We start from the raw sequence: 15,567 nt of genomic DNA, 5'->3' as shown, positions 1-15,567 counted from the left end.
AGATGCATGGACTGCTTTCCCAGTGGAGATGGTGGAGTACCAGACAATAACAGAATTCAAGGAAGTCTGGTACAAGCACAGAGGATCCTCAGTTGCAAAGAAGTGAAGAGAAAGCCAAAGCTCAGCTGGAGTCTATGGCATTGCACCAGGAAGTACATTGGATGGGCTAGATGAGCCTTACAGTCCTTATCTGCCATCATATTCTTTGTTTCTCTGTGATAAATTTGGGGCAAAAAACCGCACAGACAGGTGTATTATACTGTGAATAGGGCATTCCTCATTATCCAGCCAGACCAGTCCAGATGCATGGGTTATGCCTCCCAACTGACAAATGGAGACAGAGATTAACAGATTTGCTGATGTCACCTCTTATAGGCTTCCATGTTGACCTCAGCCTGCCAGTATTCTCTGTCTCCAGCAATGGCAGGCGAGCATCCTGTGCTGTGGCCCATTTAGGGCGGATGAAGAAGGCTGGCAAACAGCTCCTGAGATGAACATCCTGTATTCCCTCCCTCCCTCCATCCCTCAGTTGAGCACGGCCCTAGACCAAGTGGCTTCCAGATTTTGATACCTGGACTTCAGACTTAGTCTGCAGTGAGCCTTCCCCCCCCACCCCCTGCTTTCTTTTCTGCGGGTTCTCCTGCCTCTTTTTTATGTTCTCCTCCTGAAAAAAAAAGGAAACTTCTTTTGCTTTCCTTTTCTTTATTGTCTCCCTTCCTGAACCTCTTTGTTTGCCTAAAGGGAAAAGAAGAAAGAAGCAAACAGAAAGCAGATGTCAGTCAGCAGCAGTTTTATTTTGGAGTTGAGATGAGTGAGACTCTTGTCATTTGGCTCCGTTTTGGTATCTGGGTACAGGTCAGGAAGGGAGAGCAATGTCGGCTCCCCTTCAGCACTGGAAGAAGCCGTGCTGTGTGCATCTGGAACACGCTGACAGATAGGGGTGGAGAGGAGGAAGTTCTCTCTGCCGTGTGTGCAGATAGGACAAGGGGCAGTGGTGTCTCTACTCAGAAGTATTTGGGGTGGTGACGGGTGGGGCAAGCCAGAGGGACATTTACACACATTGTCGTTGTCCCCCCATCATTAAATTGGCTATAAAACATAACAGAAAAGAAATAATCCCAAGGTCCTTCTGGGCAAATTTTAAAAAACCCAGATGGTTTTAATCTCCCAGTAAAGCAACAATTAAGTTAAGATTATTTGCTAGCCTCATTCAACCAGTTCTTCTCCATGGATATAAGAGGGAAGTCTAAAGTGTATATAAGAAGGGACAATCTCAATATAAATCCTGCACCTCCAATTCTGTAACACAGTCTGCATCCACAGAAATTCTCCCAACCATGGACCTAGGATATTGACCCTTACAGTTCATCATACAAAACCCCCCGAACTTTCAAATTCTTTTGTCACCTCAGTAATGGCAGCACAAGCACCTTCCACTCCCAGTCACTTTGTGCAGTAACACAAAACTCTAACCAAAAGACACTTAGAACCTGTGTAGCAATCTTGTCATACTGACACGGCACTAACGCCAAGGATTCCAATAGTAAGAACTATACCTATGAAGAATCTGTACTGGAAATATTCCACCAGGCCCAGGGCCAGATTTAGGCATAGGCAACATAGGCAAGTGCCTAGGGTGTCAAAGATTGAAGGCTTCCAAAAACTAGGACTCCTCCTTCTGCTTTTTGATTTTCAGAGGCAAAAAATCTCTACCCTCAGTCTTCTGCCTAATCTTAAATCTGGGCCTGCCCAGGCTCTAAAACACAAATACACCTATTAGGAATACAGAACAAGTCAGACTGCTATAGGTCCCTCCTCAGAAACTACACGCTAGCAGAATACCTGACCTCGGACACACAAGCAGAACACAAATAGACCATCACCAAATAGAATAAACATATCACTGAAACGCTAGCTGAACTACACTGGCTGCCAATTGAATACAGGGTAAAATATATGTATATATATTTATGTACATTTGCACTATACATAAACTAATCCACGACGAAAAAGCTGAATGGCTAAACACAGCACTCCGCGTCCATGTCCCACACAGAAACCTGAGATCTGCCAACAAAGCCCTCCTAACCATCCCCTCAGTCAAAACTGCAAAACTAACACAAGTCAGAGAAAGAGCACTATCGCTGGCCGGACCTATACTATGGAACACCATGCCCATAGAGGTAAGACTACAGAGAGATTTCAAAACTTTCAAAAAGAGCTTAAAGACATGGCTCTTTAGAGAAGCATTTTCACAAAGCGAGCGAAAAGGAGAAAAATGCTGAAAGCTGTACACACAAAATCTTTATACAGCACTAGCACAATTTATGTATGTACGTCATGGTTTGTTTACTACACCTCTTAATTGAATGTATAATCTAACCGTCTTTATTGTAGTCACAGGTCAGATTAGACAACACTGAACATATAGCCATTATTGTGAAACTATGTTACCGAGCTTATCAGGAACCTCCATTACTAATAAGAGGAACAGATGCATGTACAATTTACTATATGTGCCTCTATGAAAACCGTTGTGACGGTAATATACTGAATGACGGTATAGAAAAGATTTTAAATAAATAAACCGACCATAAGGTATAAATAGAAACGTGCAGACAAAAGCTGAACTGGAAACCACAACAAGCCAGACTCCGTAAGCAGTGCAACAATGTAAAAATAGAAACATCACCATTTATCATAAATCAGACAATAAAATCAAGAAATATAAAACATCAACCATACTAAAAAAAAGAATAAATATTTCAAGACATCTGATGATTGGAATAACATCCAATAATTAAAAACTCATATTCAAATTTTGAAAAATGTACTAAAGACCATTAAAATAATAAATCTAATAGGATAAAAAAAAATCCTCTGCTCTACATACCTGGGAACTTTTGATTTCCAGTCACCCTGAAATTGTCCTGAATTAGTGTGGTGGGGGTCAAATGTATCCACTTTCTCTCTGTCATACACACACTCTCAACACAAATGTTCATTCTCTCACACCCACACCCAGGTGTTTAAAATCATGAGAGGTCTAGAATGGGTTAATGTGAATCAGTTATTTACTCTTTCGGATAATAGAAGGACTAGGGGGCATTCCATGAGTTACCATGTAGCACATTTAAAACTAATCGGAGAATGTTCTTTATCACTCAACGCACAATTAAACTCTGGAATTTGTGCCAAAGGATGTGGTTAGTGCAGTTGCAGTTAGTGTAGCTGGGTTTAAAAAAGGATTGGATAAGTTCTTGGAGGAGAAGTCCATTACCTTCTATTAATTAAGTTGACTTAGAAAATAGCCAATGCTATTACTAGTAACAGTAACATGGGTTAGACTTAGTTTTTGGGTACTTGCCAGGTTCTTATGGCCTGGATTGGCCAATGTTGGAGACAGGATGCTGGGCTTGATGGACCCTTGGTCTGACCCTTTATGACATGTTCTTACACTCCCTCTCTCACATACTCACATAGGCAGGCTCTCTCCCTCTCTAATACACACACTCAGGAAGGCTCCCAACCTCTCCCTTGCACACAGGCAGGCTCCCTCTCTCTCTCGCACACACACACACACACATACAGACAGCCTCCCTCTCTCTTTACCACACACACACATAAGCACATAGGCAGGCTCCCTCTCTCTCAAAAACACATGCAAGCAGGTTCCCTATCTCTCATACACACACACACACACACACCCCACTTGCACATATGCAGGCAGGCAGGCTCCCTGTCTCTCACATACACACAGGCATGCAGGCAGGTTTCCTCTCTATCTCTCATACTCACACATGCAGGCATGTTCCCTCTGACACTCATGCAGGCAGGCTCCCTCTTTCACATTCATAGGCATGCAGGTAGATACCCTCCTCTGAGGTCTCTCCACTGCCACTGTTATTGTTCGGTGTGGTTGTGGACCCCTGGGTCATAGTGAGAGTTGGCTCCACCCACAGGGAGGAGCCCTGTGGGGACTCACTACGACATGCTCTAGCCTTAATAGATAGACAACAGTAATAGACTTTATTAAGTAGGAACGAAGGTATCCCACTAGGTGGGCATATAAGTCTGGAATGAAGTGGTGCAAAGCTGGTCCTCCTGGTAATGGTCCGCAGAGCGGGCTACGCCAGGGCAGCTCCTCTGGAGTGGAGATGCTTCTAGATGAGATTGTTACGCCGTGAATCAGGTGGAGATAAGAGAGAAGCACTCATAACAGAGGAGCAGAGAACACGAGGGCACTCACTAGGTAGATGATGGTACTCACAGACCGAAATAGTAGATTCCTGTAGAAAAGATGGCCCTCCAAGGAGCGGATAGCCAGAGCACAATAGGCCCCTGAGGAGCAGGTACCTTAAGTCCAATCTCAGTAGTCAGGAACGAGTACTGTAAAGCGAAGAGAAGATCTCCGTAGGAGTGGAATCAGAAAAGAAGGAAGTCCTTGATAACTCGCTGGATGTTAGGAAGCGTAGGGTTTAAATACTAGGGATGTGAATCGTGTGCCTGATCGTTTTAACGATCTGGATCGGCTGGGGAGAGAAAAAAATCGGATCGGCATGATTTTTTTTTTTTTTTAAATCGTGCACTATCAAAAATTGTTACTTAATGGTTTAAAAATAACATTTGAGGAAATGTTCGTTAGCTAGAGGTGCTTGGTGCTGTCCCCCGAGGCCATTTTGCTACCAGATATAGCACGCACTAGCCAGAAAGAGAAAAAAAGTGCCAGCAGGCTGCAGCAGTGACAGTGCCAGCAGTTTCTATGATGTAGACATCCTTTTGGAATCCTTCAACGAGGTGCTGTGGGTTCACATGGTTCATTGTTCCTTCCTACAGTGGTTTCACATGTTTTTTAATCTTATCCAAAAGGTCTGTCTGTCTTCTTTTCAAAGGGTCTTGAGTAGAAAAGACTAGGTTCAGTTTCATCAATTAAAGGTTAGGAAAATTCTTCTGTTGTAATTAAAAGTTACTAATAGTTTCAGAACCTTGGAGTATTGTTTGTTCAGTTTAATGGCTCTAAAAGGGACAGAGCAGCTTCAAAGGCGCCAAAATCCTGTTGGAGGAAGGACGTAATGGGTAAGGCTTCGATAGCCAAGAGATTGCCGTTTCCTAAGAAATTGAGGATATACTCTTTTAGGGCACAGGCGGCTTTGTGGGCAGGACTTTGCCCAGTGTCATCACTGGAGATTGGTAGAGTGGTGACTTGGTCTTTGCATATATCTTGACCGTCAAGCCAGGGAAGAGGCTTCCTGTGTTTTGGAAATCTTGAGAGTGGGCTTCACAGTATCAAACCCAGGAGATAGATAGCATGGGCATTTCCCATGCCTCTGAACTGGTCTGGCTGGATGAACAGGAAGGAAAAATTAGTTCTTACCTGATAATTTTCTTTCCTTGAGTCCAGCCAGACCAGTCCAGGACTCTCCCTGATCTGCCAAGTGTATTATTTTTCCAATTCATTTTCAAAATAACTGCTTGTGTGCACTGGTTGGCACATTGGATTGTAAGATAATAAATCTTATCATAAACTGCAGGTTATGCCTGTGCTGTTTCTTGTTTCTGTTTGTTTCTCCCTTGGAAGCCCTTTGGATTTTGTTTAGGAGGTGAGAGAATTCCTTATTGTATTAAAATGTTTATCTTAGCTTGCTACAGAAAATACTGGCAAGCTGAGGTCAGCACAGGAGCCTATAAGGAGAGATATCAGCAAACCTGTTAATCTGTCTCCATCTGCTGCTTGGGAGGCATATCGCATGCATCTGCACTGGTCTGGTAGGTCTCAAGGAAAGTAAATTATCAGGCAAGAAGTCATTTCTCCTTACTTGCTGATACCTCTCAGGAATTAGACTGGGTATGCCAGTTAATAACAAAATGAGAATGAGTGTGGAAAGCCATGCAGCTGCCAAACCTGGAGGCACGTATTAAACGAGGGAGGGAGGGGGCGGGGGGTGGTGCAAGAACAACAGAATAAGGATTTCATCCTACCACTGTACAAGGTGTTTGTCAGCTCATCTGGAGTTTGGGGTTCAGCTTTGGGCACCCATCCTCAAAACTGATATCCAAATGTTAAAAACCAGGCACAAAGAAAAGCCTCTAAACTGTGTTGCTGAAAGCTGTCATTTTACTGTAGAAAAAAAAATTAAAGAAGTGATCTTACATTATAAAAATATATCAGAAGACCCTATTGAAATCTCACAGGTGATTTTTCTACTGAAGCAGCTACAAACACAAAAGGGGCATCCTCTAAGATTAAGGGCTGATAGATTGTTACTCAAAGCATGGTAAAATTATGAAATGTTTTTCCAGCCGACATCATCAAATTAGTTGAAAAGAAACCCGGAAAAGCTTTCAGAGGAAAAAACTATATTGGTGAGAATAATGATGTAGCTACACACTTGGGGGGAAATTGCTAAATCCAGCATTTCTGAGCTGATTGCTGAATTTTGGGACAAAAAGAAATATTTTTCACTGCTGCAGAGTTGAGTACAAGTTGCAGAGTGTGTTTTCTGTGTAGCTGGATTACTATCTAGACTCTAGAGAGAGCTGTCAGAAGAAACCTGGACTCAATGGATCTCTGGGTCTTCTTTCAAAATAATCAAGTATGCAACAGGGTGGACTCTTTTCAAGGCCACTGATGTGGATAAACAATGACTTACCCAGGGAAATTGGCTGTCTGATAATTACCCTGCCTCACTCCGGCCACAAGCACATGTAGCATTCCACAATGCCTCTGCTCTTAGCCACATTTAGGGGAAACATTTTGGACGGGGCCAGAAAATACTACACGCTGATTTATATTTTCAAGCCTGTTGCTTTCCCTACAGAATCTACCCGCACAAAAAAGAGGATGAAAAATAATCAGCGGGCACAACTTTGTACCACACAGCAAGTTTCAAAGTGAAAGCACACGCGTACGAATTCCTTTTGAAATTTGGTGCAAGGTCCGTGGGTTAAAAAGGTAGCCGTGAATTCTACCCCAATCTGAACAATTGCCACCCCCCCCCCCACACCTGCCAATCTCTTCCCCCCCCCCAAAACATGGCCCGGTTTACTGTTAAAGTGATCTTGTGTTCTAGCCACAGTTGCCTCCCCTGGCAAAATGTCACCGCTCTCATGAGAGAATTACTTCCTGGGAATCCTGGTGCAATCTCTTTCCGCTGAGAGGATGCCTCCTTCTTTTGATTGTTGTTTATGGGGTAAAGAGGTGGCCTGTGAGATCCTTTAGGGTTTATTGATTATATTTCTTCATGGTAATTAATCCCTTCTCAAATGCTTTGAAAGGGAAATAGCCCCAGTCTGTAGAGCTCCTGGTTTATGCAGAACTTAGTGTCCCTTTTATTAGCTTAGTGGCTTCTTCATTTAGTGGGTGATTTTGTAAAATCAAGCCTAAGTGAGCTGGCAAATATGGGCAGAAAGTACACCAATTTTCAAAGTGGACTTACGCACATAAGCTTGCACTGAAAATTATCCCATCAAAACTTTCCACACACACTTACTACATCTGCTATTTAGTAGGTAGAAATGTTTTGGGGAAAATTTGCATGCAAATGTTTTGCATTTCCAAATGCATGTGTGTAAGTCCAAACAACTCACTAACTCTGCCCACTTAAAGGCTGCTGCACCATCCAGGTAAACTTATGTGCAGACTATACATGTAGGTTTACCCGCATATCAGGCGGGCAATTTTTAAAAAGCCCATGACTGTGGAAATGCTTTAGAAGATTGTTCTCTTAGAGGGCACTTATCAAATGGACTTCTGCGGGTAAAGTAGTGCAGAGGCACTACATATTTGCGTACATATTTTGATTTTACAAAGCGTGTATGTAAACTTGGCAAAAACTACCTGCACAAACAGCTGGTGTAATTGCATAGGCATAGTTTTTCCAGGATAATTTTTAAAGTTATTATGTTATATTGTATATACAGTTATTATGTTATATTGTAAAGCTCTATGCTGAATTAATGTTTGAATGTAAACCGAGGTGATGTTTTTTACGGACCCCGGTATATAAAAATCCTTAAATAAATAAATAAATAAATAAAGCCATTTTATAAACCTAGGTCCATTTTGAAATTTGGTGTAACTTATTCTCATATTTGTCGGCTAACTCCTGCGCCATGTTTATACATGTTCCTTGTTTGTACAACACACATTCACTGCTAGTTGTAATGTCAGTGTGCTGCCAACCGGCAATGCCATGTAATGGTACAATGAAGTGTCTGCATTCTCACTGGTTCTTACAATTCTCTGCTTCTTTTTTGTTCTCACTTTGCCTCTGACCTACCTTCTCCTCCATCCTCCAACTGGCGACAGGAAATGCCACAGACATCAATGATAACAGGTGAGTAGCTCCTATCTTCTTTCTGAGCAGCTTGTCCTCCTAATTTTGACTCCTTAAAGAAATCAATCATTGGTTCCATGCTTATTGGCTCTGTCCTGTCGGGGGTGTATGCTTCCATACCCCATAATGATTCTGCCCATCTCCCCTATACTGTCTTGATACCTTGTGACACCCACGTCCTGCCCTGGACCATTGTTGGAAATCACCAAAAAAAGCCAAATAGGCAGGCAATCTTGTATAAACCATGCCTTTTTATTTCCTTGCTTGGGTCAACCCTTCACTGGCAACAATACAATTCAGTTCCTCCTTTATAACAGAGCTCCTATACCCATGCAGCAGGCATTATGCTCAGGCTTCCCACACTATTAAACAAGCATGTTAACCCCCCTTTAGAGGCGCAGAGTGCCCTTCCCCCAAGCCAGCCTTGAGTTGGCTTTAGAGAGCTTATGCTCATCTGGAGTGGAAGCTCGAGGCTTTCTACAGTCCTTCCTGATCTCCCCCTGCTCTTCTGGTTGCTCTGTCATCTGCATATTCTATCCGGGCCCTGCCACCTGTCTCCCGTTTTGTTTGAGCAGTTTGGCTTTTGTTTCCCTGCCTTGCCACACCCAAACCAGCACCCCCCATCTCCCAGTGTGTTTGCTCTGTGGAACTGCATTACCCATGAACCCTGTCCACAAGCCCATATTACTTTTGTGCTCACTTGGGTCTCTCTCCTTCTGGAGCTTCCACTGCTGCTCCAGAGTAACAAGTATGGTGTGTCTCTAGGTATTTCTGAGACTACATTACCCAAAAGTCCTCCGTTTAAAGTTACACACTGTTTTTCCTTTTTTTCCCAACTTTTTTCTCTACAGAGCTTAATATCACTCTGCTAAGCTGTTTGCCTGGTCTTTCAGAGCCAGTTCTCCGTATGTGGAATACCCATTTCATCACACCTCCCATAAATAAACCCTTATGCATTCCTTTGATTGACAAAACTTACACCTAAGCCTAAACCCTTGAACTTCTTCCTTTCCCCTTCAAAGATTTTTTTTTTCCCTATGGGGTCCTGACCAGGGCACTGTACAAAAATGATACAAGGAATGAACAGCACTACAGAGTCAATTGAAGGACAGTGTTGAGTGGTAAATAACTGAGCACAGATTGGCATACAGCATTTTGAAAAGCAAGTTTGAAAAAGTGTGTTTTAAGATGAAACCAGAATGGAGGCAAGGTAGGGGACTCCTCTATAGCAGCAGGAGGGAGGTTATTCCAAAGATTATTATTATTATTATTTAACAGTTTTATATACCGCAGTTCAGGTAACAATGTTACTAATCACTTCGGTTCACATTTCAACAATTACAATGACAATATAAAGAATAATTTATAATGTCGTACATAGAACAGGGAGAGTGAAACTTGGATAATAACTTACAATGAACAGGGAGAATACAATTTATATACAAATAGATTAGTGGAACAGAATGTGAAGTCACTGGAGCTGTCTTGGAGAGACCTAGAGCCACTGTCATGACCTAGAGCCACTGTCATGACTGTCATAGAGTCACTGTCATGACCTAGAGCCACTGTCATGAAGATGGAGAAAGCTTGAAACTGTGAGGGACGAAGAGGAGAGAAACTGAGTGGGAGGAGGATCTGGAGGAGATGCAAAGAAGAATCAGGGAAACCAGCTAACAAAGAGTTGCAGCAATCCAAGCAGGACAGAGAACAGGGAAGAGCAGGCAACAGGTGTCAAAGGAGAGAATTTTAGAGGGACTGTAGAATTGGAAGTGAAGGAAAGAGCAGGTATATGAGGTGTGAGTACAGGAAGATATTGTTTCTGTGGTCCCTTTGACAGTAACAAGACTGACTCTACCTGCAGGCGGACCCAGGCGAAGCAAAGACCGGTCAGGACCTTCACCTCTACCAGCGCACGTTCCCCTCGGGTTGAGCCTTTGGGTACCAGGGCTGGTAGCACTTAAATGGGGTCTCTGCTGATGACAGAAGAGAAGGTCTGAAGTCAGCTGGGGACATAGGGAGGTAGAGGTCAAACCAGGTATCTGTCTATGGAGAGGAAGAGGGATGGTTAGGCTGAGTCTGGCAGGCAAGGGCTGGAACAAGCGGGCAATAAAGGATGGCACAGACTGGAACAAGACTGGAGAGAGGCAGGAATGGCTGGGAAGCAACACACACTATTTAGGCAGTAGCTGGACCTGTTGCTGAGACAAGTTGTGTCCGGAACTCTGCCCTTTTATAGGGCTGTGGTGCTGACATCATCCATAGGGGCTGCGGGGACATTTCTGCCATGGTCTCTTTAAATGTGGGGAGATCGGGCATGCGCGCCTAGGGCAGGCACAGCGTGTGTTTCCCAACGGCATCCTGCCGTTTGGTATTTGGAGCAGTGCTAGTGGCATTTCGCCGCACCGAGGAGCAGTGTGACAGGCCTGGCATCTGAGGCGAGAGTGGTGGTTCAAAGGGGCAGCCCGTGGACCGCCCAGTGTAACAGAAGGTACTGAGGTTGACATCTGAATTCTTAGCAGAATTATGGAATCAAAAGAAATGAAGCTGTCTGCTGGATGAGGAATATTGGAAGATATAGAGAAAAGAGAATTTCAGTCTCAGGAAGACAGAGATAAGGAGAGAGACAATACCTAGTTAGAGGCAGGGATGTGAGAAGAAGGGGGGAGGAATCTGGGTACCCTTATCATAGTACTGGTATACTTCCCACTGACTCTTGTTTATAATGTATGTTTGTCTGGACTAGATTATAAGCTCCATTGAGCAGGGACTGTTTCTTAGGTGTATCTGTACAGCACTGCGTATCTCTGGTAGTGCTTTAGAAATGATAAATAGCAGCAGCAGCAGCAGCAGTAGTATATAAATATGTTTGTTATATTACCTCGGCTCCTGGTGTATTCTCCTCTGCCACACTGGCTGAACTTGATGTATACTGTCATGGTGATATCACAAGTTCCTGAAGAGGATCAGCATAAGCAGTACCCCCTTTCTGATTTACTTACATGGATAAGGATGGAAGCAGCTAAGCAGGAGCCACATTTGGCGATTTTAAACACGGATATCTCCTCAGGAATGAAATGTAAATCAGATCGGCAAAGAAAAATCCTAATAATTTAGTTTCATTTGATCATAAACTTAAATTAACTTAATAAAAAACATTTGCTAGTTCTATTGTTATGAGTACTGCATGTCTCTGAGATTAGTGCTAGGTAGAGGAAAAATGAAATTGTTCCCACTGCATCTTTTAGTAGGAAGTCATAATCTCAGGAAACGTATACATTTGTATTGCAACTGGGTTTTGTGTCATTCTGTCTCGCTGTAAAGATTTATTTTTTTCTCTTTACTATTGCTATACAGCATGACCCGTGCTACCACAATTCTTGTGAGTGGCCAGGGCCGGTGCAAGAGCACTTGGTGCCCTAGGCAAACCTTCGGTCATGCATCCCCTCCTACAATTTACCTCTAGCACAGCGCTCCCTCCTATTGGTGGCAGTGGCTCTAGAACAGTGCTTCCTTCTTTGATGATACTAGCTCTGGCACAGATGATACTAGCTCTGGCACAGCACCCCTCTGGGCCTCATGCTGGTAGGATTTTGCCACGCCCAAAACTTTGACGCTCTAGGTGACTGCCTAGTTTGCTTAATGGAAGCACCAGCCCTGCGAGTGACTTATCATAGCCAATCCACTCCCAATTTTTCTCTTTGTACATGCAGAAGTGACCTACCCTGCGGCTGCGAGGCAGACGATCAGTCAAAGCTGTTCCCCCTCCACCAGGAAACTGCAGCCAGCTAATAATCTTGTGGACAGGATCTCTTTGTACCTGCACTTTTGAGGTAATGTTCTGAGGCACCTGGCATATTCCAGACAGGTTCAAAAGATGATACATGTTCCTTGTAGAGCAGTGCACCAGAAAAGTGTTCATACTTGGGTTCTTCTATCTTTTAGAGTGTCTTTCAAGAGACACTCACATGCACAGTTACAGAATGCGCAAGACTCTTCCAGCTCCACTAGTGTGTAAACTGTGATGGCCTGTGGCAGAGGTTCCCAAACATTTTCATAAGACAACCTCAGATCTCCACCATGAGATAAGACTTCACAGTCCAAACCGAAACGAGCCATTCATTCAAAGCTTTTCACACTGCAACCAGGCTGCAGTTATGTTCACAATAATTCACACGCTGCTCTCCCTGACTTGTACTTTGTCAGTTGCCTCAGGGCCATATTTGAAATTCTGTTGTCCGTAGAGGGTGGGAGACTCTGGAGATTGGAATGTGAAGGAATTTCTTCTCTCACCCCCCTAACATCCAGAGTGCCATAGCCATGCCCCTTTAAAGTGGACAGTAGCAGCAGAGTCCTCCTTGGCACAGCTACTCTTTTCTTTGGCCTAGGTAATCTGTAGGGATGTGAATCATTTTTTGACGATTTAAAATATCGTCCGATATATTTTAAATCGTCAAAAATCGTTAGAGGCGATATTTAATAGGAATTCCCCCGATTTATCGTCAAAAATCGTAAATCGGTGGAAGGGGGAGGGGAAGGGGGAGGGCGGGAAAACCGGCACACTAAAACATCCCTAAAACCCACCCCTACCCTCCCGAACCCCCCCCCCAAAATGTCTTAAATTACCTGGGGTCCAGTGGGGGGGTCCCGTTGTGATCTTCCACTCTCGGGCGTCGGGCGCGTTGATAGAAAATGGCGCCGGCGCTACCTTTGCCCTGTCATATTTTAAGCAAAATGGCGCCGGCCATATTGCCGTACAGCAAAATGGCGCCGGCCGTACGGCAACACGATTCGAGTGCAGGAGGTCGTTCCCGGACCCCCGCTGGACTTTTGGCAAGTCTTGTGGGGGTCAGGAGGCCCCCCCAAGCTGGCCAAAAGTCCCTGGGGGTCCAGCGGGGTCCGGGAGCGATCTCCTACGCTCGTGATGTCGGGGAACAGGAACCAAAATGGCGCCGGCGCTTAAGACATTTTGGGTGGGTTCGGGAGGGTGGGGGATTTATTTTAAAGGGTCGGGGTGGGTTTTAGGGATGTTTTAGTGTGCCAGTTTTCCCGCCCTCCCCCGAGTTACGATTTACACGATATTTAAAAACACAAAACCGCGACGATCTGATTCCCTCCCCCCCCCAGCCGAAATCGATCGTTAAGACGATTGATCACACGTTACACATCTCTAGTAATCTGGCACCCTAGATAGTGTTGCCTGTCCCTAAATCTGAGCCTGAGTTGCCCCCAGGATCCACCTGCATCTGTCATGGGACCACTCTGCTGGGTCCTGTTTCGCCCCACCACGCAGTTCAGGAACTACTTTCCCTCTGTGGCATCAATTCACTTCTTTAGCTCTCTCTCTTACCTTTCCCTCTTTTCTCTGCTTCTCTCCTAGTTTCCAGTCAGGACTGAGGCCTCCTGTCAGCATGCTGCAGTCTGGCCGCTTGTAGCCTCTACCACGCAGCATAAATCCTCATTGTATGACTGTACTTTGATGTCTGTCGCCTGTACCCTGCTGTGTCTATCTCTGTCTGTTCTGAACTGTAAAGCTGCCGCCGCTGCCGCCACTGCCGTCTGTTCCCTGTCTCTTTGCAAAGGTATTCAAATCTGTATTGATTCGTGTTTTCTCAAGTTTGGGTCTTGCTGTGAGCACTGGTATGTAATGTGTATTCATCTTTACCACACTTTTCGAGTGTTGATAATTAAACCTAGGTTTAGTGCCGTATGATATAAGCAGAATATTAAAAAATAAAACAAAATAATAATGGCATTAAAGAGAAACCCTTTTGTATTTTCAAATGCCTTACAGTGTCTTTGGGAATGTTTGTAAGCAGGCACGTCTGCAAATAAAGCAAAAAACAACAAAACAGGTTTTTTTTTTCATTATCCAAAGAGGTCATTTATTATCAGAATTTGTGAATATTTATTAATGGCTTTCTGTGGGGAAATTTGAAACATGTTTTTTCCCTTTCTTGTTATTATAACTTTTGATTTGGATGAGACCTTGAATGATTTAAATATGTTTTTCTTTCTTTTTTGCCTAACAGCAATACAGACCCAATGCCATGTCCTGTGGCAGTTGAATTATTTCATAAAAGCATATGATGAGGGGTGCTTTAGTGGTTACAACTTCAGACTAGAAGAAAGAGAATTGAGTGTTAGGCCATCAATAACAGAATTTGTTAAAAGGTAACCTACAAATTAGGAAGGGATGATTCTTTTTAATTGTGCTAATGTGCATGTAAGCTCGATGCGTGGAAGGCATCGATACCTTGTATTACTGGACCAACATAAGACATCCAACAATGATGTACATGAGCTCTGGAGACCACGCAGTTCCCTGCTTCAGAGAAATCCATTTTCCTCCAGGACCAATAGGACTTCTTTATCTTTGCATTATAGAATATTTAAGATGCAAGCTTTTCAAGATAGTGCCTGAAGTAGTAGCCTTTGAAGCTTGCATCTTCAAGCACTTGCTATTCTAATTAAGAGATCTGCTCTGCCCAGCTGCTTTATTGGTTCTCGTTTGACTAGGTTTAGCTCTGAACTAGAAGTGGGCAGAAACAACAGCAAGTTCTTGATGGCTCTCCTGAGCCCTGCCCAAAACCCCGGACAGTCCCTGATGGGCAGAACTTATTGGACACCTGATTAGAAATGGCGTGACATCCTCCCATGTTTTTTTTCGTTGGTTGGCCTTTTTTTGTTGTTGATTTTCAAACAAAAATCCAAGTATCTCTTAAGACCATCCCTGTGGTTTCTTTAGTTTGTTTTTTTTTACATTGAATTCTGATGAAAAAGTCGTGAAAAAGCCCCAGTGAATTGTAAGATCATAGTTCCAAATAAGGGTACAGTGTGAGTGCACTATATATAGACACATTATACAGATATATACAGTATAAATATATATAAATATATATAGATATAAATATATGTATGTAAAGAAATTTTCACTTAAAGTATTCTGTTGATAAGGGAATTTTAAAAAGGCTTTTGATGAAATTACTATCTTACGGCTTGTTTAAGGGATGCATGTAGCTGAATCATACTTTGTAATAGTTACAACTGTAAACAAACATTTAAATAAAAAGCCACAAAGGAGTTCCGTGTCTTTGCTTTTTTTTTTTTTTCCATCTTAAACAAATGTTTGGCAGAGGAGTTGAGTATTGTGATAGGTTGTTAGGCATGACTGTGCCTTAAAACCTTGTTGCGCAGATTGAGCGCATCACAAGGCGCTGGCCAATGAGAAGTC

General features: G+C 43.4%; 1 protein-coding gene across 1 annotated transcript in view; it reads left to right on the top strand.

The window, feature by feature from the left end:
* The window catches only part of LOC115087563 (kinesin heavy chain-like), a gene marked incomplete at its 5' end in the record, with an annotated part of 88,614 nt that extends 73,261 nt beyond the window's left edge, over nucleotides 1-15,353 (top strand). Inside the window, 3 exon segments of the mRNA XM_029594929.1 lie at nucleotides 8,309-8,336; nucleotides 12,047-12,166; nucleotides 14,366-15,353. Of these exon segments, the coding sequence (XP_029450789.1) occupies nucleotides 8,309-8,336; nucleotides 12,047-12,125 (107 nt within the window). The 3' untranslated portion in view covers nucleotides 12,126-12,166; nucleotides 14,366-15,353.
* Nucleotides 15,354-15,567: the final 214 nt, after the last annotated feature.

The sequence above is a fragment of the Rhinatrema bivittatum genome, chromosome 3 (genome assembly GCF_901001135.1).
Source record: "Rhinatrema bivittatum chromosome 3, aRhiBiv1.1, whole genome shotgun sequence".
Classification (NCBI taxonomy): Eukaryota; Metazoa; Chordata; class Amphibia; order Gymnophiona; family Rhinatrematidae; genus Rhinatrema; species Rhinatrema bivittatum.
The sequence above is the reverse complement of the archived record's forward strand: the minus strand, read 5'-3'. Positions and strand labels throughout refer to the sequence as shown.